The following is a 12,165-nucleotide window of genomic DNA, read 5'->3' as shown; positions in this document are numbered from 1 at the left end:
AACTCACAGCAACCTTAAACTCTTGGACTCAAGTGATTCTCAGCTTCCTGTGTAGATGGGACTACAGGTGCCTGCTACAACACTCAGCTAGTTTTTGTTTTTCTATTTAGTAGCAATGGGGTTTCACTCTTGCTCAGGCTGATCTCGAACGCCTGAGCTGAAGCTATCCACCCATCCTAGCTTCCCAGAGTACTAGGATTATAGGTATGAGCCCTTGTGCCTGGCTAATTTCTATTTTTTAAAATTTGTTGAGGCTTGATTTGTGACCTAGCATATGGTTGATCTTGAAGAATGGTCCATGAGCTGATGAGCAGAATGTATATTCAGTAGTATTTGGGGGTGAAATTCTGTTTATGTCTATTAGGCCCGTAGAGTCATGGTTAAGTTCAATGTTCCTTTGTTTACTTTCAATTTGGAGGATCTGTCTAATTCTGTCAGTGGGATGTTGAAGTCCCTGGCTATTAGGGTGTTGTTAATCATATTGTTTAGATCAAGTAGAGTTTGATTTATAAATCTGGGAGCATTTAAGTTGGGTACATAAATATTTAGGATTGAAATGTCTTCTTGTTGAATTGTTCCCTTGACCGGTATGTAGTGTCTGTCTTTATCTTTCTTTACTTTTGTTGCTTTAAAGTTAATTGCATCTTCAATATGGATCAAAACTCCTGCTTTCTTTTGGTTTTAATTCCAACCCTTGACCCTGAGTCTTGTTTGTCCTTGGGATCTACATGTGTTCTTATGGACAGCATATAATTGATTTGTGTGTTTGATCTAGTCAGCCAGCTCATGTGTCTTCAGGGGGAATTCAAGCCATTCACATTTATTAAGAGAATTGATTAGTAGGGTGGTGTTCTGTTAGTCTTGTTGTATAAGGCTCTATTTCCTTATTTTACCACTAGTGCCTGTGTGGAGGCTCGGCTTTGTCCTCTAGTTTCCAGGTATCTTTACTTTGCTGGTGGGTTCATTGTGTTTATCTGTGTGTAATACAGATCTGACTACTAATTGTGCATCTGTTCTTGTAGTGGCAGATTTCCTCAACATTTGTTTGTCAATGAAAGATTTGATTCCTCCATCAACCATGAAACTTAAATTTTGAAGGATATAGAATCCCAGGCTTGCAATGGTTTTGTTAGAGAAGATTGAAAGTAGGATCCCATTCTCTCTGACTTGTGAAGTTTCTGCTGAGAAGTCACCTGTTAACTTGATGGGGTTGCCCTTGTAGGTCAGCCACTGCTTACCCAGCTGCTTGTAGAACTTTGTCTTTCATTTGGACTTTGGCCGGGTTACAAAGTGTGTCTGAGAGATGCTTTGTTTCTGTTGAACTGTCCGAGGGTTCATATTCATCTAGTGGGTGTATGACTGAATCTTTAGTGATGCTTGGGAAATGTTCAGCTATGATATCATCAACCAGGGCTCCCTTTCTTTTAGGACTCTCTTCTTCTTTGGGGATACCTTTAATTCGTACTTTTGTACACTTCATATAGTTTTATAACTCTCCAAGAGAGTATTCTTTTTTACTCTCTTCTTTTTGGCCTCTTTAAATAACTGGGTTAGCTAGAGAGCCTTGTCTTCAAGCTCTAATATTCTTTCGTCTCCATGGTTTAATCTGTTGTTAAAAGTCTCTACTATATTTTGAAACTGCCTGAGTGCCTCCTTCAGTTCTTTAAGCTCTGTTATCGTCTTTCTAATTTTATCAGGATTACTGGAGACTTTGTCTTTACTTTTGTTAATTTCTTAGGACATTGTTTTTATATGACTTTTGCTGGTTTTCCACTTTCCCTTCGATTCCCTTCATGCATATTTGCCATCCATAATCTGTATCACATTTCTGTCATTTCTACAATGTCTTTGTAGTTGGAATCTTCTGTGGTAGCTCAGTTGTGATCCCTTGGGAGCGTTGGTCTGTTTTGGTTCTTCATGTTGCCAGAGTTTTTTTGCTGGTTTCTCCTTATGTGCGGTTTCTTTATTTCTTCAACTTTCTTCTCTTTTCATTTGTTCTTCTTTGACTCTAGTTGGGGCTTAAAATGACCTTCACACTGACTCAGTCTGCACAGCAGGTGGTGGTGGTGGAGCATTGCCCAACTTTTGAGGTGCTGAGGTGAGGAGATGCTCTCCAAGGTCCCCTGGTTCCTGCAGGTCACTGGGTGGCAGGGTGCTGCAGAGATACCTGGACCTTCCTTGGAGATTGAAAAATGGAGAAGGGACCCCAGTTTGGTGTCCTGTGCAGGAGCCAAACGGGGTGCCAGATTCCAGAAGCCACTTCCTTCCTTCTGGAGGCATACCTGCATTTCCTTAAAATTTAATGAGCAGGACACTAACAGTCTGGAGCTAATCTTTATGATAATCCTTTTGTCAACAAAGGAATTTAAGCTCAGAGAAATGGAGTGATTTTATTTACATTCACAAAGAGCCAAGACCATAAAAACAAAGGTGGTTTTTTGAGAGAGTGAGTCACACTCTGTTGCCCTGTACAGTGCTCAAACTCTTGGGCTCAAGGGATCTTCTTGCCTCCGTAGCTGGGACTGCAGGTACCCACTAAGATGTCTGGCCTGGCTAGTTTTTCTATTTTTTTTTTTTCTTTTTTAGTAGAGACAGAGTCTAGCTCTTGCTCAGGCTGGTCTCCAACTCCTGCTTGATTTAACAGTTAAACATTCCACTGCTTTGGCCTCTCAGAGTGCTAGGATTAGAGGTGTAAGCCACTTTGCCTCCCACTGGGAATATTCTGTACATAATAAAAGAAAAAGAGGCCTGATGCATAATCCCAGCATTCTGGGAGGCCAACGTGGGTGGATTGCTTGAGCTCACAGGTTAGAGACCAGCGTGAGCAAGAGTGAGATCCTATCTCTAAAAATAGCTGGGCATTGTGATGGGCACCTGTAGTCCCACGTACTTGGAAAGCTAAGGCAAGAGAATTGCTAGAGCCCAAGAGTTTGAGGTTGCTGTGAACTATGACACATGGCACTCTACCAAGGGCGACAAAGTGAGATTCTGCCTCAAAAAAAAAAAAAAAGGAAAAGAAAAAGAATAGCTTGCATTTCATAGAAAACTAGAATATTTGTAAACATAGTTGGCATTCTGTTTTCCTATTTACTAGTGAAGAACTAGCTACATTTTCTGTAATCTTATTTCTTTAGGTCAAGACAAAACTTAAGGCAAATTCTTCAGAAAATACAGTGAGTAAAAATCAGGAAACTACTTCTTCAGTGAAGTCTCATAACCAAGAAATGGCTGTTTTCTCAGAATCTCATCTTCCCCAGCCCAACAGACATCAAGAAATCTGGTCTATCCTAGAAAATGTTTGGATTACAATATATCAGAACAGGTATGGATATGTTTTAAATTTGTTTTTAGAAAAATTGACATTATATAAATTGTACCTGTCTATGGAGTACAGTTTGACATTTTATGTTGTATAACGATCAAATCCGTATCCATCACTTCATGCTTATTTCTGGTCAGAACATTCAGAAGTATCTCTTCTGGCCATTGTGTAACCTGTAATGTGTGCTGCTCTAAACACCAGCACTTATTACAGTTAAGATTGTGACTTTGTACTTGTTGATCAGCCTCTCCCCATCCTTCCTTCCTCAGGCTGTGGTAATCACTATTCTACTCTTGCCTTCTATGAGATGTATTTTTTTTTTTTTTAGATTATACCGAAATGACATTATGCAGCATTGTGAATTTGTATTTATGTGTCTGGTTTATTTCATTTAACATGTCTTCAGGTTCATCCATCTTGCCAAAAATGACGGGATTTCTGGCGGCCCTCGTAGCTCTGTGAGTAGGGTGCTAGCCACAAACACCAAGGCTGGTAGGTTCTAACCTGGCCCAGGCCTACTAAAACGACAATGACAACTGCAATCAGAAAAAAAAATAGCCGGGCATTGTGGTGGGCACCTGTAATCTCAGCTATGTGGGAGGCTGAGGCAGGAGAATTGCTTGAGCCCAAGAGTTAGAGGTTGGGCAGTGCCTGTGGCTCAGTGAGTAGAGTTCTGGCCCCATATATCGAGGGTGGCAGGTTCAAACCTGGCCCTGGCCAAAGTACAACAAAAAATACCTGGGCGTTGTGGCGGACACCTGTAGTTCCAGCGACTCGGGAGGCTGAGGCAAGAGAATTGCCGAAGCCCAAGACCTGGAGGTTGCTGTGAGCTGTGACACCATAGTACTGTACCCAGGGCAACAACAGCTTGATACTCTGTCTCAAAAAAAAAAAAAAAAAAAAAAGACAGGATTTCACTCTGTTTTATGGTTGAAAAGAATTCCATTGTTTGTATATCACATTTTCTTTATCCATTAATGAACATATAAGTTGATTTTGTACTTCAGCTATTGTAAGTAATGCTATAATAAATACAGGAGTGCAGATATTTCTTTGATAAGCAGATTTCCTTTCCTTTGGATATATACCCAGTAGTTGGATTATTGAATCATATGGTAGTTTTATTTTTAATGTTTTAAGGATCATTCATAATTTTTGCTATCATGGTTGTATTAATTCACAATCCTCTTCAACATTTTCTTTTGTGTTTTTGAAAATAGCCATTCTAAATGGAATGAGCTGGTATTGCATTGTGGTTTTCATTTATATTTTTTTAATATAATCATTAGCTATTTGCATTTTTCTTTTGAAAAATCTTTATTTATTTATTATTTATTTATTTTGTCATTTATTTATTTATTTTGTCACCCTCGGTAGAGTGCTATGGTGTCATAGCTCACAGCAACCTCCAGCTCTTGGGTTTAGCTAATTCTCTTGCCTCAGTCTCCTGAGTAGTTGGGACTACAGGCACACACCACAACTCCCGGCTATTTTTTGTTGTAGTTTGGTTGGGACCGGGTTTGAACCTGCCACCCTTGGTACATGAGGTTGGTGCCCGACTCACTGAGCCACAGGTGCCGCTCTGAGAAATCTTTTGAGTTGGTTTTTTTTGTTTCTTTGTTTGTTTTTTGATGGTTAGAGGTAGGTTTCTAATGCCATTCTTGTATTTGTGTATATTTATTTTTCCCAGCTTCATTTATGGAAGAGACTGTATTTTCTCCAATATGTATTTTTGGCACCTCTGTCAGATTGGCTGTGAGGGTGTTAATTTATTTCTGGGCTCTCCATTCTGTTTCATTGGTCTACGTGTCTACTTTATGCCAATACTATGCTGTTTTGGTTACTGTATTTTTGTAGTATATTTTGATGTGTGATGCCTCCTGCTTTGTTCTCTTTGCTGAGAATTGCTTTGGCTATTGGGGTTCTTTTATGGTTCCATATGCATTTTAGGATTGTTTTCTATTGTTTTTGTGAACAATGTCATTGTTATTTTGATAGAGATTGCATTAAATTTGTAGATCACTTTGGGTAATATGATTATTTCAACAATTTTATTTCTTACAGTCCATAAACATGGGATGTTGTTCCATTTATCGTATCCTCAGTTTTTTTCATCACTGTTTTATGGTTTTCAGTGTAGAGATCTTTCACCTCCTTGGCTAAGTTTATTCCTATTTTACTCACTTTATCTGCAGCAATTGTAAATGGAATTGCTTTCTTGATTTCTTTTTCAGATAGTTTGTTATTGGCATATAGAAATACTGCTGATTTTTTATGTTGATTTTGTGTCCTGCAGCTTTATCGAGTTTGTTTATTAATTCTAATAGGTGGAGTCGTAGAGATTTCTGTATATAGAATTATTTTCTCTTAAAGCAGGAACATTTTGACTTCCTTTTTTCCAATTTGGATGCCCTTTATTTCATCTCTTTCCTGATTGCTCTGTCTAGGACTTCCTGCATTATATTGAGTTAAGTAGGGAAGTGGGCATCCTTTTCTTCCATGTGATGTTGCTTGCAGCTTTGTCGTATGTTGCCTTTATTGTACTGAGATACATAATCTTCTATACTTGAGAGTTTTTTATTACAGAAATATGTTGAATTTTGTTAAATGCTCTTCTGTATATATTGAAATGATTATGTGGTTTTGTCTTCCTTTTTGTTAACGTGGCATATCACATTTATTAATTTGCGTTAAGTTGAGCCACTCTTGCTTTTGGGGTTGAATCCCTCTGATCATAGTGAATGATCTTACTGATGAGGACATTTTGTCAAATTGGTATCATAGAAATGGTTATGCATCAATGGGGGGGATGCACATCAGAATTACCTGGATAATTCAAAAAATATATGTATGCCCAAGTGATAGCCCTAGTGATTATGATTTTATAGGGCTAAGCCAAGAGAGTGTCTTTTAAAAAAAAATCCTCTAGAGGCTAGGTGCAGTGGCTCACGCCTATAATCCCAACACTCTGGGAGCCCAAGGTGGGGTGGGCGAGAGGAGTTGCCTGAGCTTACAGGTTCAAGACCAGCCTGAGCCAGAGGGAGATCTCATCTCTAAAAACAGCCGGGCATTGTAGCGGACACCTGTAGTTCCAGCTGCTTGGGAGGCTAAGGCGAGAGAATCACTTGAGCCCAAGGGTTGGAGGTTGCTGTGAGCTATGATGCTATGGGACTCTACTTAGGGTGACAAAGTGAGACTCTGTCTCAAAAAAAAAAAAAAAATCTCTACAGGTGATTCAGATCTGAAACTCTGATGAGAAGTATTGCCTATATGTGTCAAAACCAATGAAAAGTCAGCTAGACAGGCTAAACAAATTAGCAAGATACAAGGCCTTCATAAAATTAAAAATAATTTAAGAGATCAGCCTTTGTTAGGGAAAATTTATGTTAGATGTTTTTGAAGGAAGATAAATACTTTGTTTAAAAAAATACTTCTATTTAGTAGGCATAAACATAAAATACTGTAGTCTTGTAAAATGTAGAGAGGGATCCTTTGTGAGTAGTTCTTTAAATAGACTGCTGTATGGTAGCTTTTTAAAAAAAAGATAAGCTATTTAAAGGACTTTAGATAGCTTTAAAAATAATTTAAAACTACTGACTTTAAAGTAGGTGAATACTCCACTCCCTCTAAAACTTTCCCCCAGACTCATAATCTCTATGTGATTAATTTTCTAAACCAAGGCTTTATCATACAGTTTTGATTCAAGGGACCAGTGTGATTGTTCTTTTGGGTTAAGACTGATTATTTGGTCTAGATTAGCGATTTTCAACTAGTGTGCTGTGAGAGGATTTTAGGTGTGCTGTGAATGTTTTTAAAGATCATTAATTAAATTAATTTTAAAAGAAGTTCAAAGCACAGTAAGTATATTCTTTTTTTTTAAACTCTTTTCTTTCTGGTCAGCATAATATTAAGTGTGCTGCGGAAGTTTAACTATAGGTTCAAGCGTGCCGTGAGATAAAAAAGGTTGGAAAATGCTGGGCTAGATGTTTGTAAGAACAGAAGAGCAATATTAGCACTCCACTTAAACATCTATTCTCAATTGGCTGTTATAACATTGTAGAGTTGGCACTCATTTTTAGTTTTTGGGTATAATTTAAATTTTTTTTCTTATACTTTTATGATTGTGCATGTGCCAAAAAAAAAGGAAAAGGAAAAATGTTTTCCAACAAATTTATAGCATAACTCCTTTATAACATATCAGACCAAAGAATAACTTACACCTGATGTATAAGCTAAAAAAGACAATATTTATAAATTTGTATTTTCATGTAAACAAAAGTTTTGTTTGGTTTTGCCAGTCTTAACATAATTTAAGGTTTTAGTTAATCAGATATTCTGGTTGGCAGAAAGTTACCATATATACCAAGCAGGGATTACCATTTTTAAAATAAAATAGATAAAAACCATATCTAAGATAATTTACTTTTTCTTTCATTTAGAAAACATTTTGAATACTTTATGGGCCTCAGAGTTGACCTATAATACATGTGCATTTGTGTTGGGATACTACAGAGAATTCTGCCTAGGTTCTGGATGATAGACTTTACATAATAGCATTTCACAAAGCAAAAAATGTTTACATTGCCTTATCAATACACATTTATTTAAGCCTGTTTCATTGTTTCTCTTTGTGTACCGAGTCACTATAGAAGTTTTTTTTTCCCTCTTTTTTTGGAGACAGTCTTGCTCTGTTGCTTTGGCTTGCGTGTGGCAGCATCATCATTATTGCTGTCTACAACCTCAAACTCCTGGGCTCCAGTGATCCTCCTGCCTCAGCCTCCCAAGTAGCTGGAACTACAGGTGTGTGTCAACACACCTAGCTAACTTTTGTATTTTTTGTAGAAACGGGATCTCATTCTTGGTCAGGATGGTCTTAAACACCACACCCCACAGGATGCTTCTACTTCTGCCTCTCAGAGTGTTGGTATTACTCTGGGAGGTGTGATCCACCTCACTGGACCTGTAGAACTTTTTCAGCACAATTATGCATGAGTCTTTTCTGTAATGATCTTCATTTGGATGTCTGGTAGGATCTATGCAAAATTACTCATTTAAACTGTGAGTTTGCTTTCACATGACTGTAAATGCCATTTTCTTGCCCCATTGTTTAATAATCAGTTGTGAATTTATAGCATATCAGGTTTTTGGTGTTTTTTCTATTTATAAGGAATTTTGTTAAGTGTTAGATACTATTAATGTTTCAAATTAAAAAAAACCCTTTTCGGGTGGCAACTGTGGCTCAGTGGGTAGAGCGCCGGCCCAATATACTGAGGGTGGTGGGTTCAAACCCAGCCTCAGCCAAACTGCAATAAAAAAATAATCAGGCGTTGTGGCAGGCGCCTGTAGTCCCAACTACTCGGGAGGCTGAGGCAAGAGAATCGCCTAAGCCCAAGTTGGAGGTTGCTGTGAGCAGTGTGATGCCATGGCACTCTACCAAGGGTGATAAAGTGAGACTCTGTCTCTATTAAAAAAAAAACCTTTTCTTGCTATTTCTCATTCAAGATTTTATGACTTTTTCAAAACCGTGTATTTTGTGTTTACACTGAGAACTATAATTAAAATGTTTCATTATTTTGCCATTACTTTTCTCTGTGACTCAGAATTTTATTAATACTATGAAGTGAGAACCAGTAAAAAATTTTTTATAACAATCTATTTATTGGTAATTTTCTGTAAATTGACTTCACCAATTTAGTAACTTATTTGATAATCTAGATTCTAGAATTTAATGAGTCTAGACACTTAGATTACAACCATCATTCATAGCTCTAATTTGAAATATTTATATCCAAAACCACCTAACATAAAAATTCATAAATAATATATTTTTTGCATATTGTTTTTCTAATTTGTGTAAAAATTATTTAAACAAAAAGATTTTGCTCCTTAAAAAATTGTAACCATAGTTCTTATGGGACATAAGACAATTACTTGGGAAAATTACCTAATCTTTCTGAAACTCATTTTGTTCATCTAAAATCAGAGACTAGAGCTGGATGTGTCAGCCCATTCACATCGTCCTAGCACATTGGGAGGCTAAGATGAGAGAATCACTTGTGGCCAAGAGTTTGAGACCAACTTGACCAACCTAGTGAGACCCTGTTTTTCTACAAGAAATAAAAAAAACTAACTGGATGTGATGGCATATGCCTGTAGTCCCCCCGTTACTCAGGAGCCTGAGGCAGGAGGATTGCTTGGGCTCAGGAGTTAAAAGATTACAGTGAGGTACTATGATGCCACTGCACTCTAGCCTGGGCAACAGGGTAAGACCTTGTCTTAGCAAACAAAAAATAAAATCAAAGAATAGTAGTAGATAATCTTTAAGGTCCCTACACATTCTGATATTCTACCAGTTTTGGAATTTTGAAAATTTATGGGCTCGGCGCCTGTGACTCAAGCGGGTGGCGGGTTCGAATCCCCAGCCAGGCCCGCCAAACAACAATGATAGCTACAACCAAAAAATGGCCAGGCGTTGTGGCAGACACCTGTAGTCCCAGCTACGTGGGAGGCTGAGGCAGGAGACTCACTTGAGCCCAGGAGTTGGAGGTTGCGGTGAGCTGTGATGCCATGGCACTCTACCCAGGGGGATAGCTTGAGGCTCCGTCTCAAAAAAAAAAAAAGAAAGAAAATTTATGGATAGAAAATATATTTCTTGAATTTGATTTCAATCCTTTGTTGAAGAATGTTAACCTTTCCTCACCCCAATCCACCTATATTGGAGTAGAACGTTTAAAGTTTACCAGTGTTTTATCTAAAGATTTAGATTGTATATTGCCTGTGGCTGGCTCAGAATGAAAGTGGTTAGTTAATTAATTAGTTCTCTCCTGCTTTAGCTGTGATGAGTTGACATAAATCTGTATTCAGAGATTAAGTACTGGTAAGCTATTTAATCTCTCCTTAGGCTAAATATTTTGATGTTCTATAATATAGAACATGCTGTTTAATGTGCCAAAACACTTTTCCTTAGTAAGGTCAAGATATATTTATTTAACAATACATTTCTACCGATTTCCTGAGTTTTCACCATACTTTTATAGGCTTGTCAAAATGCTTACTTCTTAAAGAAGTATCCTTTTCATGCATGTGACATATTATTTTTATTTGTTTTTGTTTGCTTTTTTACTCATTAGTATTTTGTTATCATATCTTAGGTCTTACAACATACTCAGGGCCTGGTACTAATATCTGAGATGGCTTTTTGTAGTTTATTCTTTTGTCAACAAAGCAGAAAATATATGAATGTGTTACATTAAGACTGCTATTTTGTAAGTCTCTGGGGGATGGGCTTTCCGTTTCTCTAAGACTGGCAGTTTAGACTTAGCTCTAAGAAGACCTGTAGGAGAAATTTGAAAAGTTCCCACCATCACATTTAGAGCTTTGTAAGTTTTCTCAATTAAATTAGGGCTGGGCAAGGTGGCACATGCCTGTAATCCTGGCACTGTGGGAGCTGAGGCAGGTGGATCACCTGAGCTCTGGAGTTTGAGAGACCAGCCTTAGAAAGAGTGAGACCTTTCCATCTCTAAAAATAGCCTGGTGTTATGGCAGGCACCTGTAGTCCCAGCTTCTTGGAAGGCTGAGGCAAGAGCATCTCTTGAGCCTGAGAGTTTGAGATTGCTGTAAGCTATGATATGACATTCTACCCAGGGTGACAGAATGAGACTCTGTGTCTTCCCCCCCCCCCCAAAAAAAGCAAAAGAAAATGTTAGACTTGATTAGGTAATTTGTCTAATATAATTGTTTATAAATTTTCTGTTGAAAAGCAAGAATAATTATGATGATTTGAGAACAAGAATTCAAAATAAAACATGTTAAAATCTTAACATTATTTTCATGATCTAAGTTTTTGTGGTAATAAGTAACTTACACACTTATTTTACAACAGATTCTTTAATTTGTTTTTTTAAAGAATTGAATTTTATTAATCTACTTCAGAAAAAGGGAAATCTTTATGTCAGTATACTACTTTTTAAAGAAATACACTGTGTTCATCATTGAACGGAAGTCTGAAGTGTACTGTAAATAGTACAATCAATTCTCATTTCCAGCTTCACAGATTTAATTATCAAAACAGCCCTGATGTCCATTGGATCTTTGTATGTACTTTTCATCCCTATTATGACTGTATTGCAGCCATATTTTATTTACTTGCTGTAAGTTGTGGAAATTAGGGAAAATGAGCTGAGTGCTTTCAGCCAACTCCTAGGTGTAGGCCATTCATTGTGCTTTTTTGCTTTAGTCTAGACCAGCGATTCTCAACCTGTGGGTTGTAACCCCTTTGGGGGTCGAATGACCCTTTCACAGGGGTTGCCTAAATACATTCTGCATATCAGATATTTATGTTACAATTCATAACAGTAGCAAAATTAGAGTTATAAAGTAGCAATGAAAATAATTTTATGGTTGGGGGTCACCACAACATGAGGAACTATATTAAAGGGTCGCAGCATTGGGAAGGTTGAGAACCACTGGTCTAGATGATTTTGAACACATGTATTTAAGTTTACAGAGAGGTGTGGGTTTCAAACTTAATGCACTAGAACAAAAATCAAAATCATTTAAATGAAGGTTAAGAAATGTCAGTGCAGATTCTCAAAGGTAAGAGAAATCCCATAAGTACATTTGAGTCAAATATTCATTTCATCAGTCAGCAAACATGTACTGATCATCTGCTATGTACTGGGCACAATCTAGGTACTGAGAAAAATAGACAAAAATATTTATCTGCATTCTAATGTTAAGAGTTGGGCACATAAAATATAAACAGACTATCCCCAAAGTCTAGAAATACAGGGTGAATATCTCTGTTAGTTACTTTTACAAATTGTCTAAAATATCTTTTTCTT

General features: G+C 37.4%; 1 protein-coding gene across 4 annotated transcripts in view; it reads left to right on the top strand.

Moving 5' to 3' along the window:
* The window catches only part of SWT1 (SWT1, RNA endoribonuclease homolog), a 111,333-nt gene that overhangs the window by 57,709 nt on the left and 41,459 nt on the right, over positions 1-12,165 (top strand). For all 4 annotated transcript variants that reach the window (XM_023510831.1, XM_023510829.1, XM_003785624.3 and 1 more), the window contains one exon: positions 3,135-3,322. In XM_023510831.1, the coding sequence (XP_023366599.1) occupies positions 3,135-3,322 (188 nt within the window). The remainder of the gene's footprint in view (positions 1-3,134; positions 3,323-12,165) is intronic.

Source organism: Otolemur garnettii, unplaced genomic scaffold (genome assembly GCF_000181295.1).
Source record: "Otolemur garnettii isolate 467f Iridium unplaced genomic scaffold, OtoGar3 scaffold00016, whole genome shotgun sequence".
Taxonomy (NCBI): Eukaryota; Metazoa; Chordata; class Mammalia; order Primates; family Galagidae; genus Otolemur; species Otolemur garnettii.
Note: the sequence above shows the minus strand (reverse complement) of the source record. Positions and strands in the feature narration are given on the sequence as shown.